Source organism: Aquila chrysaetos, chromosome Z (assembly GCF_900496995.4).
Source record: "Aquila chrysaetos chrysaetos chromosome Z, bAquChr1.4, whole genome shotgun sequence".
Classification (NCBI taxonomy): Eukaryota; Metazoa; Chordata; class Aves; order Accipitriformes; family Accipitridae; genus Aquila; species Aquila chrysaetos.
The window spans coordinates 78,204,287-78,227,059 of NC_044030.1; the positions used below are offsets into that span (position 1 = coordinate 78,204,287).

Consider the following 22,773-nt stretch of genomic DNA (forward strand, 5'->3'; position numbering starts at 1 on the left):
TGTATTTTTTTATTTAATCAGTGTTCATGCATCATTTCTTTCCAGTTTTTAAATTCTTTTTCAGTGGTCTATTTAGCTCTGGAGGTCCTGAGCGCAATCTGGTGCTGAGGGAAGGTAGTGTCAGAGGAGCTTGCTGATGGTTTTGTCCAGTGATGGTTTTGGATTTATCTCCAGGAATGGACATCCCTCAACCTCCCTTATCCCTTTTCTGGTGGTGTATCACCTTCATGATAGAGATTATAATAATGTGTTTATTCTTTCGTGTTTGAATTCCCTGTGTTTCAGCTTGTGTCATTATCCTCCTTCTCTGTTTTTATGTCTGAGGAGGATTTGCTTTCTTCAGCCACCTCCACGAAGACAGAGCCCATGAGGTCCTCCCTGCCTGACATCACAGGGTATTTCTTGTTAGAAGGAACATCAGGAGGACTGTAGTACGACCTGGAAGTTGCCTCTTGAGGGGTGCTGTTATGTACCTGAATATATTTGGTTCCTCTTGTTTTCTTGCTCTCCAGCTGCATGGCAAGTGCCTATTTGTGTTTGCAGAGAGCAGTGTCCTGGCAGTCATGTGGTGGTGGAGGTGGTGTGACTGAGCATGGAGAACAACCTATTTGTCCTGTGTGGGAGGAGGCCAGAGCTGCTGAACTTTTGTGTTGTCTTGCTTGGGCTTATCTGGGGAGGACAAAGCAGCCAGGGCAGATATTTTTGGGGTGGTGCTTGGAGGGCGAAGGAGCAGCTGGTGCTGGTGGTGCGTGGGCAATTTCCTTCGTGGGGAATGCTGTGCTGGTCTGTGCTGGTTGCTTTGGATCATGTTGGCTGGTGGTGTTTGGAGGATGTATATTTTTGTTTGCTAAGGATGCATTGGGGTGAAGAAGGCCTAGGCCACTGTGCTCTGTGTAGTGGGGCAGGTCTCCATGGCCACTGGTGTGTGAGCACAGGCAGGAGCGTCCTGAGCCAGTTGTGGTGGTTGTAGGAGAGCAATAAGCAGTCCTGGGCATCTCCTGTGTTTTTTGTGCCTTTTTGGTGTTTCTTGGGTGGGTTAGTAGCACCGGGGTGCAGTTCCTTGTCCAAATGTCTGCAGGTCTTGGTGGGTCCCCTCCTTGTCTCTTTGAGGTGTACCTCGTCCATGCCACCCTGCTTGGTCCCAAGCAGTGCTGTGGCATTGCTGAATGGTTGATTGTGGTGGGGTGGTGGTTTGGAGGTGGTTTTCATGTCGTGGCAGTGGGAGAGGGTTGGGAAGGGAGAGGGTGAGTGGTGGGAGGGGAGGAGTACACAGGGCAGCTATCATGTCATTTGGGCAAGCCTGTGCTCCGAGGGTCTGGCACCAGCGGGAGATGCCTGTGGGGTTGAAGGACCATGGTGGGTCCCTGAGAGTGGCCTGCTGTCCAGAGCATTCAACTAGGGCAGGAGGCATCAGTGGGATAAGCTGCAGGAGGGAGGCTCATCCCTGCCTGCCTGCAGAGACCCTGTCTTTGCCTGTCAGATATATGCATGATGACCACCTCTTTTCTTTTTTCTTCTTTTTTGTTTTTGAAAAAGGTCTTTATTTCCAACAAGTGAATGAATAAATAAATAAATAAATAAATAAATAAATAAATAAATAAATAAAATGGCAAAATAAATAAATAGAATTCTGTGATAAATAGTCATTGGCATGAGTGTCCTGCAGTGTCCTTGGGAACATTTCCCTCCATCAGGGGAGGTTGCAGTCCAGACGGGCTAGATAATGCCGCGGGTAATAAATACCACCCTTCCCACCCCCCTCCCCATCACCTTGCAGCTGTCCATGAGCGTGCAGCACAGCAAATTCCTCCTCCTTCCTTTCCAGCAAAGGTGTGGCCATGATGCGGGCGCATGGGCTGTGCCACAGCCTGGCCCCAGTCTCACCGCGGTCGTGCCCATTTCCCCATCAGCGCGGGCTCCTGGCTGGAAGAGGCGTGAGGAGTGCTGAGCAATCCCAGCCTGGGCTGCTGCTGCCTCCGCTCGATCTGTGGCCGCCGGTGTTGGCTGGGGATGGGCGTTTAGCGCGGGTGGGTTTGGCGGAGGGCAGGAGCGGCTCAGATCTTCATCCGCCGCATGAGTGTGTCCACGTGTTGGAAGCAGACGTGAGCTTCGAGGCGGACGTGGTCCCAGGCGCAGGCGCTGTGGTTGTGGGTGTGGAGGAAGTCATGGATGTGGCGGAAGTATTTGTTGACGTTGAGCAGCAGGTTGCGGGGCCCTTGCCTTTTGAAGAACATGCCGTTGGCTAGCATGCATTGCTCCAGGTGGTGGATGTGGTGCTGGAGGTTGTTGAGGAGGTGGTGTCGTGCCTGTGCGTCCCAGTGTTGGGGGGCGCTGGGGCTGCTGAGGGTGGCGAAGAGGTGCTGGAGGATGCGGAGGGCGGTGGCGGCGGCTTGCTGTGGGTGGTTGGTGTGGAGGAGGGTGTCGGGGAAGAAGGGCGCCTGCTGGTGGTGGCAGGGCTGTGGCGGGCTGGGAGCCATGGCCTGGAGGAGCTGGAGGCTGTCCCAGGGGAAGGTGGCGTCGCGGGGACGCAGGTGGTGGCAGGCGAGGGCGGTGGCGAGAGCCGGCAGGAGGAGCAGGAGCGCCGGGGCGCGGTGCGGCCGGCGGGGCTGTGGGGTTGCGGGCGCAGCCATGGTGGGGCTGTGGGTGCTGCGTGGGTGGTGCTGGGCAGGAGGCTTGGTGGTGGTGGTGCGGGCGGGCGCTGTGCTTGGGGTGCTGCCGGGTGGCCGGCTTTATGTGGTGCCGTGGCTTTCCTTTCATCATCATCATCCTTTCATCATCTGGACAGAATTTCCCTGTTTCCATTTTCAGTTTTGCTTTCCGTTTGCTTTCTCCTGAGGACTTCAGTTGTGCTTGTCAAAAGTGCAAGCGGGAGGTGGCCCTGCCCTAGGGAAGAGGAGCTGGTTCTTTCCCAGGGCTGCAGTAGGCGTGTCGGGGGAGCCCAGCTCCTGTGCTGTTAAGGTTCAGCAGGGGTGAAAGCTGCAGCGGCAGAGGCTTTGGGGGCAGCTGTGCTGTTGATGTGTTTCAGGCTTTCCTTTTCATCTGTTTTGTGAGTTGTCTTGCTTGGGTTTTACTTTCAAGTTTCTCTGCCTACAACATCTATTTTGATTATTTCATGCTGTCATGCTATTTGTATATATGAGTTAATGCATGTTTTCCCTTATTTCTTTTAGACAAATATTTTTAGTTTGTCTTTTTTTTTTTCTTTTTTTCCTTTTCCTTTTTCTATAGAAACTGCAGCTTTGCTGGTGAAGAGTTGTTCCTCTCTCTGCAAATATCTTGCAGAATATTTTTGGGTCCATCTATCATTCCTCGCCGCCCCCCCCCCCCCCCCCCCCCGAGTTATTTGTCCTCACTGTGTTGATATTTAGAAATAAATGTATAAATGTCATGAAGGATTTTTCAGCAACTATTCATGCAATGATTGTGATTTCTAGATTTTTGGTGGGGTTTTTTTGATTTGTTGTAGAAATTAGGCAGCATTAGGTATATGGGAGGCAGGAGCAGGTGGGAATAGTTGTCTTTGATGTGCTGGCCCGCTTACATATGGAAAGTGAAAGTGGGCAGAGTCGGAAGTGCAAGTCATCACTGCTTCCTGGGAAGCTTCCAGCAGCAAGAAGTATTGGTGGCTGCTGGTACGGCGAGAACGAGGGTTTCTCCTGAGGTTTGGGAGGGGATTCTTTTTTAATTTAATTCAATTAATTAATGTGTATGTTGGTACTATCAATTGTCGGTGGTTTCTGGTTTTGTTTTTTGGTTTGGTTTGGTTGGGGGGGTTGTATGTGTATTACATTGGGATATGCTCTCTTTTCTCATAGTCTGTTGCAGGCTGCCTGTGTAGCAGAGATTTTGAAAAAGCCTTAGCTGGTGTGCGTGGTACCTAGTGAGCTGCTTGGTGGAGCTTAAATCTATTACTTCAGAATTTTTCAGTCCTTTTTCTGTCTCACTTTTTGAGTCTATTCCTGATATTTCAGTTTTGACTTTAGGCATCTTCTTCTGCATGCCTTCTCTAGGTCAGGAAATACCTGTGTTGTCTGAAGAGCAGAGTATCTCTTCCGATGATTTCCTGTGCGAGTGCATGAAGTGCAAAGATAACTGGCTTGCGCTCACATTTTTCTAATTATTTTTTGTTTGAATGTGTGTATGCACAGATGTGTGGGATAGGGATATGCAGTGCTGATGTGGTTTTCCCCTGCCTGAGAGGCAGTGGGAATAATTGCAATCCTTAGACCCTGTTCTCGTGTGGATTTGGTTATATTTTGTCCAGTATATATAGGGGAGAATGCTAGTGTGTGAGTTCCAGTTCATGTTCACCAAATCCTGTTCAGATCTCTTCTCCAAATCTGCTTATTGTGGTGTTTTCCTCAGAAGAAAATGGGAACACTGCTTTTTAGTAACCTGCTAAGACTTTTAATGTGAATTTGTTTGTGTTTTGTTAAGTGATTCATGCCAGAGTTGATAAGGTAGCATTACCTGGGAAGGAAAGGATAATGAAATACGGCACCGGTTCAAGTTACAGAAAGCACCTGCAATACTAAATCTTTACTGGATTATTTCATGTTCAGTGATGGAGAACTGGTTGTAGGAAAGAGAGGGCGATGCACAGAAATGCAGCAAGGTGGAAGGTGCTGTCAACTGTGAGAAAGCATTTAAGGTGCTGGGGGATTTGCAGAGAGGGGTATGAAGGAGGAGGATGTTTTTCCAGTGTTGGAGAATGTGTGGAAATGGATATGTTAGTGGTTAAAGCATTAACTCTTGATGGATTGAAGGTGGCGAGGAGTAAACCATGAGAATTAGGAGGAAAAACACTTAGCAGAGTACCAGCCCTTCAACATGTGAAGTTCACCCAGAAGGGGAAGGGCAAACTTTTCTCTTTTTCTCCCAAAATGAAGACAAAAGGCTGCTTTGCTTTTGCTGGCATTTCCCATCATCTCAGTGTGCGAGCTTTCTAGGGTGAGGACTGTCTTACCTTCCTGTAGAGGACCTAGAGGAAGGATTTCAGGCAGTGGTCTCCACCTTCTTTGATCACATACCCCATCAGTAAAAAATTTGTGAGCGCTCAACCCCAATACATTTTTATTTCTAAATTGTATACATATTCTACTGTACTAATATGTATATGGATGCCAGGTGCCCACCAAAGCTGCTCTATCACCCCCCTCCTCAGCTGGACAGGGGAGAGAAAATATACCAAAGGGCTCGTGGGTTGAGATAAGGACGGGGAGAGATCACTCAACCAAGTACCATCACAGGCAAAACATACTCAACTTCGGGAGAATTAACTTAATTTATTACAAATCAACCAGAGTAGGGTAATGAGAAATAAAACCAAATCTCAAAACATCTTCCCTTCACCCCTCCCTTCTGCCCAGGCACAGCTTCACTCCTGGATTCTCTACCTACCCCCCCAGCGGCACAGGGGGACGGGGAATGGGGTTTACGGTCAGTTCATCACACGTTGTCTCTGCCGCTCCTTCTTCCTCAGGGGCAGGACTCATCACACTCTTGCCCTGCTCCAGCGTGGGGTCCCTCCCACGGGAGACAGTCCTCCACGAACTTCTCCAACGTGGGTCCTTCCCACGGGCTGCAGTTCTTGATTAACTGCTCCAGTGTGGGTCCCTTCCATAAGCTGCAGTCCTTCAGGAACAGACTGCTCCACTGTGGACCTCCATGGACTGCAGGGGGACAGCCTGCCTCACCATGGTCTTCCCCATGGACTGCAGGGGATCTCTGCTCTGACGCCTGGAGCACCTCCTCTCCGTCCTTCTTCACTGACCTGGGTGTCTGCAGGGTTGTTGCTCTCACATGTTCTCACTCCTCTCTCCAGCTGCAGTTTCTGTGCCTGCTGCAACTTTTTTTCCCTTCTTAAATCTGTTCTCCCAGAGGTGCTACCACCATTGCTGATGGGCTTGGCCTTGGCCGGCGGCGGGTCCGTCTTAGAGCCGGCTGTATTGGCTCTATCGGACACAGGGGAAGCTTCCAGCAGCTTCTCACAGAATCCACCCCTGTAACCCCCCCACTACCAAAACATTGCCACACAAACCCAATACAGTTATAAAACATACACAAAAATAAAAATCGAAAAAGGATGAAAGGTTAAACAAGCACTGTTTTTAAATTTTTAAAATCTTATTTATTAATGGTACCAAACCCATTTTCTTCATGCACCCCAATGGATTGTCTTGCGCACTACACTTTGGAGAATTCTGATCTGAGCTCTCCTTTACTGTAGTTTAAATAAATTTTCCAGTCATTCAGTAGTAACTCTTTTTCTCCATATTTTTTTGTTAATGTTTGTGCTGTTTTCCTGGCTGATGTTTACACTTTTAGAAAACAGGTCATAATAGAAGGGCAAAACCTTTAGACTATGTCCATGTTGTGATTATGGTCTTGGCTTGACCCCAGGTCTTTGGCCCCCAGTGGTCTGTTGCTCTTCCAGACATAGTCTTACTGGAAGAGGATGGCTCAGAGATGAGGGTTGGGAGGGGAAAGCGCTTAGTTGTTGCCTTTAACTTACCATTAAAAGATGAAGTACTTGTACATAATATTAAAAAAGGCTATAAAGTAGGTTTATTTTGAAGTTGAGGATCCAGGTAAATCTTCAGCTCTGCTCTAAGCAGTAAGGTCAGCTTCTGCCCAAACTTCCTTTAGTTCTTCGTTTTTACATTTTCTTATGCGTATAATATGTGTTATTAAATGATGTTTTCTCTTTCCAAGGATTATTACGGAATTACATTCCCTGCTCCTGCAACTTTGACAGGCAGAGATGGGAGCCTTGCTAACAACCCATACTCAGGTGAGTGCTGTTTAAAGATGAGGATGGTAAGTGAGATGTGCTGATTTGTAAATGCAGGTCATCCTGCCATTGCTGAAAGAGCAGTTGTTTTTCCCTTCTGTAAGCAGTTAAACCTATCAGTCCAAACTAGTCAAACAAAAGCGAGCATCTCCCTCTCAATCCTGACATTGATGTTTCTTCATGGTTTTGGTCAGTAATTCATATGTGACAACCTTTGGGACTAAGTTGGATAGCCTTTGAGTATAAGTGCAAAATTATTACAAATGTAAATAGCAGTGTCATCTAGTGCCCTTCCCAAGCACATACAGGTGCTTGAAAAATATTCCGTAGCTTAATCATTCTTCTCGAAATTCAGCTGGCTTGCTTTTCTTTTTTGGCACTGAAGTAGACCCCCCCCTCAGCAGCTCTCCACACTTTGTTACTGCTATTCTTGCACTTGTATGTTCCCAGCAGGAGCTGCATCTAGCAGGCTGTCCCTCACCCTCCCCAAATCTAATGGACTTCATTCCCAAAAGCATGTGGCCTAAGAAGCCTTGCCTCATTCCTGCTCTTGCTCTTCAGTTATCATCATGCAAAGATGACATTAATGCCATCCAGGATTTTCAGCCAGTGGTTTTCATCCATTGCCATCTGATTACAGCTTAAAACTGTGTCTATAGGCATTATAATTCCTATAATGATGGTATTGAGTGTTGTCATACTTCTTGGTAACCAACAAAAAGGGAATACTGGTTGGGAATGAGATAGATGTGACTGATGTATGTCACCTCCCTAAAAACATGTGAACATGCTGCTCTGTAGGCTGCCAGAAAATGCAAGTGTTCGGGAGTTTTCTGCTTCGTAATCACTTCTCTGGGGAGGCTGCTTTTGGGTTAATAACTGAATTTCCCTTCCTACTTCTTCAATAAGGTGGCCCGCGATGCAAGCCTTGCTTTCCTGGCCTTCAGCTACTGTCTCCAGAACTTTGGTGGTGTGAGGAACCGGACATCTAACTAGTCATGCTTGACAAATAAACAGACATTGACAAAAATATGCCCATCACTGCCTGTAAATCCTAACTTACTTTCAGCCCATGAAGCTTAGCTAATCAGTTTAACCTCCAGGAGAGTCACACTTTAACCAACAACCATTTGCTCTTTGGCTATTTACCATAATTCTGCTTTTAGCATGTTTTATTGCAATGATCTGATAGTAATGAATCTTCTCAGACCGTGTGAGATAGGTAAGTATTGGTATCTCCATTTTTTCAATGGATTAGCCATGGCACGGAGTTCTGTGCTGTGAACAGGCAATGTCCCTGTGGCTGTCAGGAACAGAGACCGGGAGAGTGCTTCCCATGAACAACTGCAGGCTTTCAAGTGTAGGATGTGCTCTATTCTGTAGTTCTTTACTTGTATTCAGAGGATTTGAATCCTTTGAGTCCTCCACTTTTGGAGTAGCTTTGAAAGCTTTTCTGATCAGTTCTTTCTTCAGCAGGTGACGTTACAAAATTTGGCCGCGGGGATTCTGCCTCCCCTGCTCCTGCTACCACGCTTGCCCAGCCGCAGCAGAACCAGACGCAGACTCACCATACAACTCAGCAGCCCTTCCTCAACCCGACCCTGCCCCCGGGGTACAGCTACACTGGGTTACCTTATTATGCTGGTGTGCCCGGCGTACCCAGTGCATTCCAGTATGGGCCAACCATGTTTGTAAGTGTGACAGCCTAAACTGTAACCCTCCCTTTGTGCCTCTCTGGTTTTGCTCTTTCCAGCCCAAACCTTCTACATCTTGGAATTATAGAATGGTTTGGCTTGGAAGGGACCTGCAAAGATCATCTAGTTCCAACCCCCCTGTCTTGGGCAGGGACATCTTCCACTGGACCAGATTGCTCAAAGCAGCATCCAGCCTGGCCTTGAACACTTCCAATGATGGGGCACCCGCGACTTATCTGGGCAATCTGTTCCACCCTTGTCTTAAAAAATTTCTTCCTTATATCCAATCTAAACCTACCCTCTTGCAATTTAAAACAATTGCCCTCTGTCCTATCACTACAGGGCCTGGTAAAAAGTCTGTTCCCCATCTTTCTCCTAAGCCTCCTTTAAGTATTGAAGGGCTGTAATAAGGTCTCCCTGGAGCCTTCTCTTCTCCAGGCTGAACAGCCCCAACTCTCTCAGCTTTTCCATAGGAGAGATATTCCAGGCCTCAGATCATTTTTGTGGCCCTCCTCTGGACCTGTTCCAACAGGTCCATGTCAGTCTCATACTGGGGACCCCAGAGCTGGATCCAGTACTCAGGTGGTGTCTCATGAGAACAGAGTAGAGTCATCTTCCCCAGTCTGCAAGGGACCTCCAAAAACATGCAAGCATGAGAAAATAGCTGCAGTACTTTCCCCAAGAAAACAGGAAATTTAAAAGACTACAACTCATGGACTCCCATGCAGGTTACTGTAAATAGCAGACAGCTACAGCTCATGGACTCACTGTTTCTGTAAGTCCTTGTCAGTCTCTGGAGAGTCAAGGGGAGACCCAAAGCTGAGTCAGCAAGCTGAGAGTGCCTAGGAAGTCCTTTCAAGGATTGAGGAGACCTGGTTAAGTCAGACAGCAGTGCTGGTAGTCTCAGGAGGAAGAAGGTTATTTGGGAGGAGGTGATGCTCCAGGCAGAAGGGTAGATGAGTCTATTTTAGGGCCCTGTAGAACAGTATTTTATGAAACAACCTGAGGCAGAAATTGATGTTTCATTTGATTCTGGAGTGAGCACACTGTGGTTGCTCCTTCTTGGGTTTGTGGGTAAGAATTTGGTGTTTTAAGCCAGTGTATGAAAGAAATACGCAGCCTGTTCTGAGAGGTTTGCACTGCAATTAGAGGGGCGGGCTGCTCTAGGAGAAAACTTGGGGCTTGCACAAATCCACTACAGTAAGTTACTGCTGGAAGCGTGAGTGCCATGTCCCATGCCACGCCAGTGCTACCAACTCCAGATTAAATTTCCCACATGAGGTGGAGGTGCCTTCCCCACTAGATGGCAGAGGAAGGTTGTGTTTTGCATGCCATTCCCTAGTTAACAGCGCCTTTTGTTTGTTCCCTTCCTTTGTCCAGGTACCTCCAGCATCTGCTAAACAGCATGGAGTCAACCTGAACACAGCGTCGACTCCTTTCCAGCAAGCAAGTGGCTATGGGCAGCACGGCTATGGAGCAGGTATGCTTACTACTGCACTTTTCATGTGAGCGTCTGCAGAGCTGCTTGCACACTGTAACACCTTATCTTGTACACACCGGCAGGCTATGATGACTTAACGCAGGGAACGGCAGCTGGAGATTACAGCAAAGGAGGCTACAGTGGGTCATCTCAAGCACAAAACAAATCTGCTGGCACTGGACCTGGGAAAGGTAACACATAACACTTGAGGTTGCTCTTGACTGGGATTTAGTACGGCAAACTCCCAGTGCTGTGCAGTCAACCCAGCAGCCAGCTCTAAACAGGGTCACGATCCAAGCTGTTTCTCCATCTCCCGTATACAAAATGCTTTTTTAATGGCCCAAGTGTTCCTTCTAAACCTTATGGCTGAACTTTGCATAAGGATTTGTGTGGCCGATGTGCAGCTTTGTCCACAATTATACATGGGAGAAATGGTGAGCTGTTTCCTCTGCCAGTTTTCTTTGCTGAAGAATAGTGGTCCTGCAGCCGTGCTGTGGTTTTGAAGCCTAAGCAGTTGGATGCTGCTGCTGAAATGGTCCTCTGCCAAATGATGACTAGATTTTGAGTTTCTTGGTAGGCACCTAAGATAGCTGTGTTCTAGGGGCGAGCAGGGCAGTTCACACATCTCTGGGCTGTTGTTTCAGCTGCTGTCTGTACACCCTGTAACTCATTGCATTGTTTCATGCCTGGAAATGTTTCCTTTGTGACTGTAAAGGCTGAAGAATTTATACAGCTTATATGGAAGCTTTATTCTGCACATGCTGGTTAGACCTGAGAAATGTATACTGAATTGCTTAGCACTAACTAGCTCATCCTTGGGCTTAAGCAAATACCCAGCATTTGCTGTGCATTTGAAACACCAACTGGACTGTCTTCAGCCAAGAGCTGACCACACTGTCCTCTGTGGAGGAGCAGTGTCCTAGGAAAGCTACAAGCTTAGAGCAGTGCACACCATCTGAGTCCAGTCCTCTGATTCCCTGGCCAAAGAAACTGCTGTTTTTATTCTGATCCAAGTGAAATGATTAGAGACAGTCTTTATAAGACTGAATTAAGTGGCTGGTTTGAGAGCCACCTCACTGGTGAGTGACTGTTTCTGAGCCTGTTATGGCACCAGCTGGTCCTGGTGGAAGCCAGTCTGAATGAGTGATATTAATTCTCTCAGGGCAGAGGAGCACTGCAGATCTCACCCTTCTGCAGGATGTGAAAGGACAAGGGCTCAAATGTGTAGCAGACGCTGAGTCTTATTGCTCAGCGCACTACTGGAAAGCTCTTGAATGCTGCAATAGAGCCAAACACATCCCTAATCCTAGGGGGGAGCTGGCTTTTCACAAGCTTAAATGAGTGTTCGGTGCAGCCAGCTGCTGCCTGGTGAAGTGCATTTGAATCCAAGAGGTGACCGCTGGGTCAGGGACATGGGTGATTTATCACAGTGGGCTGGTTTCCTACTTTGCAGTGGGAGCAAGGAACCGAATCCTTTCTTCTGTTCCCATGTGGGGTGCCATGGGTCTGAGAGCATGAAGAACCCTGCTGGGCTGGCCGGCAGCAGCAGCAGGGCATGTGGTGCAGCGGCTGCAGACAAAGGTGCATCCACTGAGGCTGCTGGAGGTGCCAGGAGCAAAGCATGGGGCTCATGCTGAGTGGTCATTGACTTTCTCATTGTTGGTGGTTTTTTTTCTTTTCCAGGTGTTTCTGTGACCTCAAGTAACACAGGTGTGCCTGATATCAGTGGCTCAGTCTATAACAAGACTCAGGTGAGCAATGCCAGACCCTCCTCCCTCATGGCCTGAGGCCAGGCCAGTGGCTCCCCTTCTGTTCCCAGGCTGGTCGGTCTCAGGGTCAGCAGGCTGTGGCATTTCTTACGCTGGGTCTGTTTGCCGTTAGAGTGGAGTCTTGCCCTCAGTCCCACTGTTTCTGCCATGTCACTCCTGATGGCAGATGCTGGCATAGGCGCAGCGCTCTATGCAGCCTCACTCTGCCCCACGTAAGCTGTGTCCTGGGTGCAAATGAAATGTGTTGATGCTAATGTTTTTAGTCAAAATAGCCCCCAAAGCAGCTGAGTCGAGAGGCTGTTTGCTTTTCACCAGAGAGACCAGTCAATAGTGCCTACCCCTAACACCTGAAGGTCCCTGTCCCATGGTGTCCTGTGGCCATTGCTCAGCATACAGCTTCCCAGAGAAAGCAGAAAGAGCTTTGACAAGCTGTGGTGTGCAGTGGGCTTATGTCCAGCTCCTGATTTCTCCTGCTTGCACCCTCATCTCAGGGAATCAGTGTCTGGCTGTGATCCATGCTTACAAGTAGGAAGTCACCTCTCAGGTACATGCTTAGCATTAGGGGTCAAGCTTTGGCCAGGAGGAGGAAAATCTTACCACAAGTTCTTCTTGCATTTTTTGTCAGGCTGCCCTGGGTAGGTCAAGTAGTCCAGGCTGAGCCCCTGCAATGTGTGAAGGACTGATTTCAGGCAGCTGCTGCCATCCCATGTCTCACTGAGTAAAAAGAGGTCAGGGAAAAAAAGGAGTGCAGTAGCCATGGAAATAAAATAAAATGTCAGAGGCATTAGTGCAGAAATCTGGGTGAGAACATGAGCTGAAACTCATCTGCTGAAGTGCTTGTAGGTATTCAATGTGACTTGGCTTGCTCATGGGGCTGGTGAAAGGTTCAGGTGATGTGTGTCTGGGCCACTGTTGTTCTTGTCCGGTCACTGTGGGGCTGCTCACACCAGTCTCTGATGCTGTCCCCCTCGCCTCCTGTGCAGACGTTTGACAAGCAGGGATTCCATGCTGGCACGCCGCCTCCTTTCAGCCTGCCCTCTGCTCTTGGATCGACTGGGCCCCTGAACCCTGGTGCTGCCCCAGGTTATGCTCCAGCCCCATTTCTCCATATCCTGCCTGCGCATCAGCAGCCTCATTCCCAGATGCTGCATCACCATCTTCAGCAAGATGGGCAGGTGAGTCGGCCACTTCTGCCTCTACAGTGTGGCTGAGGGCAGATTGCTCCCCTTCACATGCCAGCAGGGTCTTGGGGGTTTTGCTTCCTTCTCATTTTTGCTTTGCACAATGGGAAAGAGCTTTGACAATGGTTGCAGACTAACAGACTTGATGCTTTTGAGCAGCTTGGGGAGGGAACCTCATGAAGTTCAGCAAGGGGAAGTGCAAAGTCCTGCCCCTGGGGAGGAACAACCCCATGCACTAGTACATGCTGGGGGCCAAAGCAGCTTTTCAGAAAAGGCCCTGGGGGTCCTGGTGGACACCAAGTTGACCACGAGCCAGCAATGTGCCCTTGCCACAAAGGCCAATGGGATCCTGGGTTGCATTACAGAAAGTACTGCCAGCAGGTCAAGGGAGGAGATCCTTCCCCTCTGCTCAGCACTGGTGAGGCCACACCTGGAGTGCTTCTGGGCTCCCCAGTACAAGAGAGACATGGATGTACTGGAGAGAGTCCAACAAAGGGCCACAAGGATGATGAAGGGACTGGAGCACCTCTCCTATGAGGAAAGGCTGAGGCAGCTGGGGCTGTTCAGCCTGGAGAAGAGGAGGCTCAGGGAGTGATCTTATCAATATATAAAAATACCTGAAGGGAGGGTGTAAAAAGGACGGAGCCAGGCTCTTTTCAGTGGTGTCCAGTGACAGGATGAGAGGCAGTGGGTACAAACTGGAACACAGGAGGTTCCCTCTGAACATCAGGAAGTACTTTTTTACTGGGATGGTGACCAAGCACTGACACAGGTTGCCCAGGGAGGTTGTGGAGTGTCCCTCTTTGGAGCTGTCTGGACATGGTCCTGGGCAACTGGCTCTAGGTGACCCTGCTTGAGCAGAGGGGTTGGACAAGATAACCTCAAGAGGCCCCTGCCAGCCTCAGCCAGCCTGTGATTCTGTGAAGAGGCCATCCTGATGTGGGGTGTGGAGAGATGGGCTGTGAGGTGTGAAGCCGAGGCAGGCGCTGCTGTCCCCTGGCTGCGGCAGGAGAGCAGGACGTGAGCACTTGTATTGTAACTCAGGGGAAAAATCAAGCATCTCCTTGCAGGTTGCATGTCGGCTTTGATTTGGTTTCAGCAGCCCATGCGTCTCCTTTCCTTACTATAAATGTTCCCTGAAAAAATAGAGTGTTCTGCTCTAGAGTCCAGAAATAGGAAATTACTTCTTGTCTCCGAATGTGTGACATCCTTGGCTGGTGCACCACCTCTGTTCGCCTTGAGAGAGCTCCTTTGCTGTCCCCAGTCCTGCTCCTCTCCTTCCTTGTGTTTGAATCTGTATTGGGGCGGGTGGGGGTGGGGGTGGGATGGTGTGCCCCGCGGTCCTGCTTGGTGACTGTGTGGCCACTTGTCCTGGATTGCGAGACATGCAGATGTTGCAGGGCAGAAATGGATCCATTCAGGGAGGAGCATCGCTGTGTTGGTGGGTGTCAGGGCTGTCCCTGGGGTGGCAGCTCTTCTGGTGACATTCGGATGGGCTTGTCTTCCTGGGAGCACTGGTGCTATGGCAGCTGATGCCCCTATCTCCTTCGTTTCCTATTTCTAGGGTGGATCTGGCCAACGCAACCAACCCAGCACCATGCAGCAAAAGTCTCAGGCTACCAAAACCGCCTATGGCACTTCTCCATACTGGACAAACTAAATCTGAAACCGGGGAGGGAGGAGAGAATGAAAGGAGAGGAGGAGAAAATTAAAAAAAAAAAAAAAAAGAGAGAAAGAAAAAAAAGCGGAAGCCCATTCCTGGAATTATTAGAAGTAACTGCTCAGCCAAACGTCTGTGCGGGGAGAACTGCAGCCAGCCATCCATCCTCTGTGTGACTCGCCCGCTTCCTCTTTGAGTTGCTGTTGTATGTAATATATTTATGTATGTATTTGTAAATGTAATAGAGCCTAAATGTGGTTTTCTGCATCTTGCAGCCTGTTTTATTTTCTTTGTAGGAAAACTAATTATTTTCCATCTGCACCAGGGCATCCTTACTTGTTTTTTTAAGCTCTATGGGCTTTATAACTCTGTCAAAGACAAACTGCGCCTTTTGGGTTTTTTTGGTTGTTTTTTTTTTTGTTTTGTTTTTGGTTTTTTTTTTTTTTTTTTTTTTTTTTGGAGCTGGAGCCCATGTATTTTAATGCAGTTCTAAATTCAGGCAAATAAGGAGGCCTGCCCCACCCCCCCCCCCCCCCAAATGAATCAGGATGTGTCGTGTTAGTTTGATTTCTGCCCTCAGCCCCCAATATAGCTTTTATTTTAAAGAGGAAAAAAAGGAAAAGAATGTTTTGTGGGCCTTCCCCTTTCTTTTGTCTCGCCCCTCCCTCCTGCTGTGGAAGATGAACTCTCGTGGGCAGTTTGGTCACTGTGGCCCTGAGCTGCAGCCTCACCTTTTTATTTTTCAAATTTTGAATAAAAAAAAAAAGACAGGGTTTTATTTTATGTTTGGTGGTTTATTTTTGTTTCTCTAGCAAGAGACTTTGGATCGCTCAGTGTGTCCTGGAACCTCCTTTGCATCATTAGAGGCAAAAACTATGTAGCGATTTCTTAAATAAAAGTATAAGCTGTGTCTTGTACCTCTTTTTGCCCAGGAAAGCCAGAGCTACTGGATGAAAACTTCACCTGTCCCTCCCCCCTTTTTTTAAAACAAGACCCTGGAGGCAACTCCTGGTCCTTCTTGTCCTGCACCAGTGCAGTGATTGTTTAGGAGTTTCATTTCTTTTTAGCCCTTCCTTCACCTAATAAAGATCTGAGCGTATCACTGGTGTTTGTCTGCATTTTCAAAGGCTCCAGGAGCAGTTTTGCTTTTACAGCCTGTCCCTTTCCACCTGCTCCTGCAAGAAAAGCGGAGCTGGGAGGGTAAGAGCTGCAGATGGGTTTGCAGGGGATGCCATGTACCATGACAAAGGCGAGTGCACCTCGGTGCTGAGAGCTCACAGGCACCTGCAGCAGGGGTGGGATCCTGGGCAGCACCCTTGGCTCCTGCTATAAGCATCATGTCTCTGCCTTTGGTGTCCTCTGGCATTGTGATCTGTATGAGTCCCTGTGGAGCAGCTGGGATAGGTAAGGAGGGAGGACAGCTGCAGCACTGCCTGCCCTTGCTTTACCTGTGAGGTCTGTGGCCTCCACCAGGAGGGTGGTCAGTGGTGAGGGCTCCTGAGGGACATCTCCTGCCCCGGGCTCATCCTCCTGAACATCCTGGCCCTGCGCAGCAGAGGAGGTGGGTAAATGTGAAGCCATGGGGCAGGTGAGGGGCTTTTTTGTACTTCATAATTCTGTTCAAGACCCAGAAGAAAAAAAATAATCCTACCCTGAGAACCACTTTTCTTTCTTAGAGTCACACTGCCACCTGTTCTCAGGTCCTGCGAGACCCAGTTGGCTTGGAAGAAGTCAACATGTCACCTGACCCTACCCCTGCCTCTGAGCAGCACAACATGAACTGCACTGGCAGTCCTTTGCCCCAGCTCAAGTTTTGATACTGGTTGAACTTCAGCAGCTGCTGCAAGCCTTTGGCAGCTGCTGTCCCACTGCTTTGGGGCCTGAATGTCAGGGAGGGCAAAAATGTTTCTGCAGGCTGGGGACTTACTGTCAGCTTGTACAAGGGCTGCTCCAGCAGCTGAGCCCACAGGCCTTAGAGCAACTGCACCTCATCTACCTGCTGTCAGAGCTGGTGCCTCACAGGAGCTGTTCTTTGAAAAACAAACTTCTGCTGCAGCTGTCGTCACACACTTAGTTTCTTGATTATAGAAACCCACTGCTGCCCTCCCAGGTGTGGGTCAGTCCTTGCTGAAGCAGTTGGAACTCGCAAAAGGCAACACGAGAAGTTGGTGCCAGTGCACAGCAGCCCCCTGAGCCTTAGGTTTGTTGCAGGGCAGCTGCAAGGGAGACTCCCTTGCAAGGACTTCAGCCAGTGGTGCTTCACTCTCCCCAGCTGCATGACTTCCATCCTCAGCTGTGGCTGTGGGCATGGAAGGGCAGTGCTTCCAGGCCTGGAGGGGATGGGCTGTGTTGCCGTCTGGCACCTTCTTCTTCCCCAGCACAAGGCGGAACATGCAACTCTAGCACCTTCCCAACTGCTCTAGTGTCCTGCCTGCAGTCAGCCACAGCCAGCCTTCTCTGCTCTCCAGGCAGCACTCAACAGGTTGTTTTTCCCATTTCCTTACGCTGTTGGTTCCAGCAGGGCTTTTCTGCAGCCACTTCCTCTCTAATCCCCTGTTCCACAGTCTGATGGTAGAGCCAAGGCTGCTCAGCTGCACTCGGCTGAATGGGGGAAAAAAACCATGCACAAGTGGCAGGCAGGTTTACCCAAGGCAGGGCAGGCTGGAGAGTTTCCCCCTCCTTTGGTACCACACCTTCTGCTGGATGAAGGCGGTGGTGGCAGCTCTGGGCAGCCGGTTGCTGCAGGAGCCAGGCAGGAGGTACAAGCAAGCCCGATCCAAGTCAGAAGGGCCAGACAGCACCCTTCCTCTCAGTCCCATTCCCCAATATGGAGATTCCTCTGGGAATGCAGCCCTGAAATGCCATCACCATTCCTCCAGCACAGCTGTGAAATTAAAGCACTCAGGCCACAACCACATTTGACCCAGCTGCTGCACTGCAAATGATGCCAAGTGCAGCAAGTGCAACTCCTGTACCCTTGTCCTGCTAATTTTAGCTTGACTGCAGCAGCAAGGGACTGCAACAAGAAACTTCTCCGCTCTTGAGCTTGCAGGAAACACCATGTGCCAGGCAGGGCAAGCACCCTGAAGGGCTGGCAGCGATGACCTCCATTCCTCTGCCAGCCAGCCTTCTGCATGAGGTCAAAGCCCCCTGCCCCAGCAAGCTCGCTCCCCCATGGCCTTGTCTGACCATTTCAGGAGTGCTGTGCTCCTGCCCTGCCAGGGAACTGGCCACCAGCAGCACCCCAGCCCCCAAGTCCAGTGTCCCTGCTGCAGTCATATAGGACCATGAACCATCTTCCCACTGGTCTCCCCCTTCCTGACTTGGGAAGGCTAAATGTAACAGCAAAGGCCACGGCCTTGTGCTAAAGAACTTCTCTAAATCAGTTTGTTCTTTAGTCTTCAGGTCAGGCAGGCAGCTCTCAAACAGCAGCTTTATTTTCCAATAACCTTATAGATATTTATGTATATGTATAGGCATTGATACTGGCGTGGCACTGAACTTGTGAATAGCTGTTATTCAAAGCTTTAAGTAACCTATGCAAATGAACCAGCTCAATTAACAGGGAAGTAACAGTCCAGGGATGTTTTCATTTCACATTTTTATTAGTAGACAGATGTGCAGAAAAGACAAAATATAACTAACTACTGAAGGAGAAGACAACACAAAAATGCATCAGTTAATTCTTTCTGGTAAATTATACTGGAGAAAAAAAGGAAAACATCTGGGATTTCAGCTAGGAAAACTACTAAGAAATCTAGTGTACCCTGCTGGCTTCAGAATGGTTGAAAACTGCATTTGAAGGGGCTTGTAATTGCAAATGTAAACGCTAATATTGGCCGAGACAGGAGAAAAGGGTTAAGAAAAAAACCCAGAATACACAGATCAGGTAAACATTTTTCAGCAATCTCTTAAATAGTTTCAAAAACCTCTTATATTTCAGTTTGTATCTCAAAAGGAAACCAGCAAGTCAACGAGCAATGACACTGCACAGGACAGTGGGGAAGAGAAATTAGTCTGGCTAATGTAGGAGCTCTCAAAATAGGTTGCTTTTCATCATTAAAAAAGGGTTAACAGAAGAGTCATGATAATGCATCTTACAACACTAAGCTTGAAAATACAAGTCACTGGAGAGTATACAGTGAAGACGGTCAAAAGTACAAGGAAAATCCTGAAAGATGCAGTATCCTCAATTCAAACCAGGTCATCAGCACAGCCAGCATTGCCATAGTCTGCTCCTTCATACCCCCAACAGCCCCCAAAAAGCTTGAAGTTGGTGTCCCTATCCCAGTGCAGCCCCGAGACCAGTCCTGCAGCCAGGAGTCCTGGGGACCCATTTGCCAACACCAGTGCTACCTGTGGCAGTACATCCCACCCCCCCCATCCTGCCAGCGGGAAACAAAACTTCTCCAGGCAGGGAGAAGGGGAAGGAAAAAAAACCCCTAAACCCCCGAGGCCACAGGTTGAAATTTGAACTGGCCGATCGAGATGTGCCAGGTACACTGAGGTGACCTTCTTGGCCAATAGGGATTAAGATGACCACAGGTCAGATTCGACAGGGGTATAAACAGGGTCCCGCCAGAGGACATGTTGGAGTCAGTCCTCCTCAGAGCAGCGGGTCTGCAGTCGGGGACTCCCCCTTGGGTCAGATCACCGCCCGAGGTAACTCCTCGAGGGAGAGAGCCCTCAGCTTTTAGGTGAGTGATGCATGCATTTTGGAGCCATCACTTTAAATCTTGGGGATTCTTAAGTCGGCCATGTAGTATTAATTCTCTTTACATCATTAAGCCCATGGTTTATAAAATGTTACCGGACTTCTAACTAACTTTTTACTGAAGAATAAATCTGAGTTTTAACACCTGTTGGATTTGGTTAGTCGTGCATCCATAACACTACCCTCAGAGGGCTGGAGCGAAGCTGGGGAGTGCCCCCCCGCCATCACTAGATGCAGGGGAGCCGTGCTGCCGGCTCCAAAAAGCACCAGGGGCTGAGTCAGTCCTCGGTGGAAGGGCGAGCTGAAGCAGCCCATGTGGGACACTTCACGAAGGGTCCAGCTGCCTCCCCAGGTAACATGCAAGCAGGAGGGCAGACTGCCACAGGGAGCACTGAGGGACACAGTATCACCACTTGGGCTGCCTTTACTCTGCAGGGGGCAGAGGGATGCACCACCAGCACACCCTGGGGCAGAGAAGCAGGGACTGTCCCTGCTGCAGCTAATCCCAGCCCAGCACTATTTTGAAAACGCATCTGCCTTGATCACTTCAGAGCCCCACCAGCTTTCCTCCCCTCCCCACCGGCTGCCTTCCTCTCTCCTCTCCCTCCAGGCAGCACACGCTGAGCTTGCTCACTCTCATCCCGCTCCTCAGCCCAGGACACAGCCACCAAGCTGATCACAGAACAAAGTTTACTCCCAACAAAGCACCCTCCGAGGGACCACAGCTGGTGACGTACCATTGAAAACCCTGAGATATACAAAGGGGAGGCATAAACAAATGCCCGAGCCCGCAGCTCTTATCAGGGTAACTGCCTCTGTACCTGTGGGAATGGAGGGTCTCGCCCAAGCAGGGCCAGCACCTCAGGTCTGCTCCTGGAGGTGCCAGGGCTCAGCGCAGGAAGGCAGGGCTGGCTGCTGATCAAGGGATCATGCGAAAGGTGAATTCGAGCCACAGCACCACAGCCAAACAAGGAGGACACACTGCAACAGAGCGAGTAGAGGGACTGAGAGGGTTCTGCAGACACGAGCATGCAGGATCCCCCCTGCCCAGGAGGGAGGGCCGTAAGCTCTGCCAAGAGCTCCCCAAAACATGCAGGAGGCCTAGCTCAGTGCCCCAGCTGAAGCATGCTGCTAAGTAGTCTGTCAAACCCTGCTGCCGGCCACCTCTTCCAGCCTGAAAGCACTGTGTATCCCTCTGCTGTGGGGCTGCTCACGCTCACCCATGTCCCAGGCAGCCAGGCAGGGGAAAGGCCAGCACACATCCATCCCCTCTGTCCCACGCCCCAGCAGCCACTGCAGGCACAGGGACAGCCTGGCCACCCCAGGCAGGCACCAAAGCGAGTTTTGACTGCTGCCGACCCTGCACAGCCCCTAGGGCTGCAGCAATGCTGCATTTACCAACGAATGACCTACATAAGCAACAGAAAGGCGGCTCAGGCCAGCACTGGATTTGGGCTGCAGGAAGCAAGAGCTGCTAGCAAGCACTGGGGTGGGAGGCTATCTGTCTCTCCCACTGCCAAAAAGTTGTTCAGGATGAACGCTGGCCCACTGGGCAGTGGGACGCATATCTGTTCTCCCTCTGCAGAGGGGAAGCTGGCAGCAGATCTCAGCAGCATGGCTAAACTGAACTTTTTCAACCCCAACCTAGTCTGGAAAAAAAAAAAAAGCAACCCGGGGCTCAGTTGTACAGATGTGAACTGTTAAGTGTTTATTTTAGGGTTCATATCACAAGCCTTTTTCAGAGGCAAAGCTGATTGTGCCCTCTGGGGCTCCAGGGGCCAGCTATTTCCTAACTTGAGCAGGCTGAAAAGGAATACTGTACCTTTCAGTAACATCCCATCAAGCTCAACACACAGTAGCTTTACACTCTCCGCCCCACACCTTATAAAGGAAAAGCCACCACCACAAGGCTAAACGAATGTACACACGCTATTATTGTAAATGGAGCAGCTAAACCTTGGCAATTTGCTTTGTGTGGTTTTTTTTTTTTCTTCCCAGTAAATGCAGCACTTGAGCTCCCAAAACCCCAGCTTCCAATGGGTTTGTTCCAGCTTTAAATACATAAAACATCTCAATGCAAGACTGTATTTAATTCAAGAATCTAAACGCGAGCAAACCTGTTTCGCTGTGAGCGTTTTGTAGAGAAGTGAAAAGGGGAGTTTCTTTTTTAAAAAGAAATCATAATACAGTGATGAAAGGGTTAAGAATGCAAGAATTCAGACATTCTGTGGAGGGTCTCTAAGAGGTCCATAAAAAAGGAGCAAACAGATCCATACAACAGGAGACAGCAGGAGACAAAAAGTTTTTTTTGATCCCCCCCCCCCCACTTTTTTGCTGGACTGCTGCTAGGTTACCGCTGCTCCCTTCTGGCCTCAGTCGGTAGGGCAGTACAGGGCATAGAGGGAGCAGGTCACGACTCCTCGTTGCCAGAATCATCATCATCGTAACAGTCGGCATCCTCCTCCTCCTCGTCTTCGTCATCAATGTCGTCGTCGTACAAGTCGTCATAAAGCAAATCTGAACTGTTGTCATTGGAAGGCACTTTAGTTTTGATGCAGTACTCTGCCAGCGTAGTGGGGACCTTCACACCATCCTTCTCTGCCTCGGCTTTGGTAGCCAAAACTTGTTTCCTGCAGGGAGGAGGACACAGCAACATGAGCAGGGCTGCGTGCCAGCGGTAGCGTGGCTCAACTCCCCACCTCCCCTGGCCAGCCCCAGCCCAGTCCTCCCAGCAGCCCAGAGTCAGGAGAGCTGACGTTTGGCTGAAGCACCACAAGCAGTAATAAAAACAGATTTAGTTCCTGTAGCCCTGGGCTTGGGAGCACCCCAGCGTGCTCAGAACTGCAATTCCCACAAGCAGCTCTGAGCTCCCACGGGAGGGCAAGAGCAGTCAGAGCACACGCTGCACCCCGAGATGCAGCCACAGCCCTGGCGCTGCGTGGGGCTGGCAGAAGACAAGCGTTTTCCATCACCCCAGGACAGGCTCTGGCTGCTGCCTCCCAGCAGCACTCAGGCTGTGAACTGTTGCTGGCCCATGCTGCCTCCCAGCAGGGAGAGGAGCAGATGGCAGCCTACCCCATCACCCGCGCCCGCCTGATTGTCAGTCTGCCGTACGCCGTTTGTGGAGTACATCCAGCTCTGCTGAAGCCAAGGGAGCTGGAGGGGACTAAGATAACCTCTCTGCGAGGCTTCTTGCACAGACTGACTGCCCCGCATAGCTCCAACCAGGGGTATACCCTGCACGCCCAGCCAGCAGAGTCAATGCAGATGTAGTCTTGTCCCAAGCAAGTGTGACAGCAGTCCCACTCCGGTACGGCTTGCCCACCCACAGCTCTACAGCAACCCTGGCTCAAGTTTACATCGTCTCCCTACAGCACCTGATGAACCACGAACTTCTCAGCAAAGGACAGTCAAGATTGAACAGTGCTTCCAGCTAATCAAACCCAGCTTTGCAAGCGCTTGCCAAATCCCACTGATATTCC

The 22,773-nt window shown here is 49.7% G+C and overlaps 2 protein-coding genes and 1 pseudogene across 14 annotated transcripts in view; 1 reads left to right on the forward strand and 2 right to left on the reverse strand.

The window, feature by feature from the left end:
• The window catches only part of UBAP2 (ubiquitin associated protein 2), an 82,224-nt gene extending 67,380 nt beyond the window's left edge, over nucleotides 1–14,844 (forward strand). For 6 of the 13 annotated variants that reach the window (XM_030005116.2, XM_030005117.2, XM_030005120.2 and 3 more), the window contains 7 exons: nucleotides 6,715–6,793; nucleotides 8,270–8,484; nucleotides 9,868–9,967; nucleotides 10,051–10,158; nucleotides 11,651–11,718; nucleotides 12,720–12,911; nucleotides 14,482–14,844. In XM_030005116.2, the coding sequence (XP_029860976.1) occupies nucleotides 6,715–6,793; nucleotides 8,270–8,484; nucleotides 9,868–9,967; nucleotides 10,051–10,158; nucleotides 11,651–11,718; nucleotides 12,720–12,911; nucleotides 14,482–14,577 (858 nt within the window). In that variant the 3' untranslated portion in view covers nucleotides 14,578–14,844. Of the gene's footprint in view, nucleotides 1–6,714; nucleotides 6,794–8,266; nucleotides 8,485–9,867; nucleotides 9,968–10,047; nucleotides 10,159–11,650; nucleotides 11,719–12,719; nucleotides 12,912–14,481 lie in introns of all 13 variants that reach the window. The other 7 variants (XM_030005112.2, XM_030005115.2, XM_041121074.1 and 4 more) reach the window with 4 other exon arrangements.
• LOC115337093 lies at nucleotides 1,750–2,665 on the reverse strand (annotated as a pseudogene).
• A 3,319-nt stretch (nucleotides 14,845–18,163) lies between the features above and the next one.
• UBE2R2 (ubiquitin conjugating enzyme E2 R2) overlaps nucleotides 18,164–22,773 on the reverse strand; it is a 57,659-nt gene continuing 53,049 nt past the window's right edge. The window contains exons 5-6 of the mRNA XM_030005125.2: nucleotides 19,474–21,921; nucleotides 18,164–18,933 (exon numbers count right to left, since the gene is read on the reverse strand). Of these exons, the coding sequence (XP_029860985.1) occupies nucleotides 21,702–21,921 (220 nt within the window). The 3' untranslated portion in view covers nucleotides 18,164–18,933; nucleotides 19,474–21,701. The remainder of the gene's footprint in view (nucleotides 18,934–19,473; nucleotides 21,922–22,773) is intronic.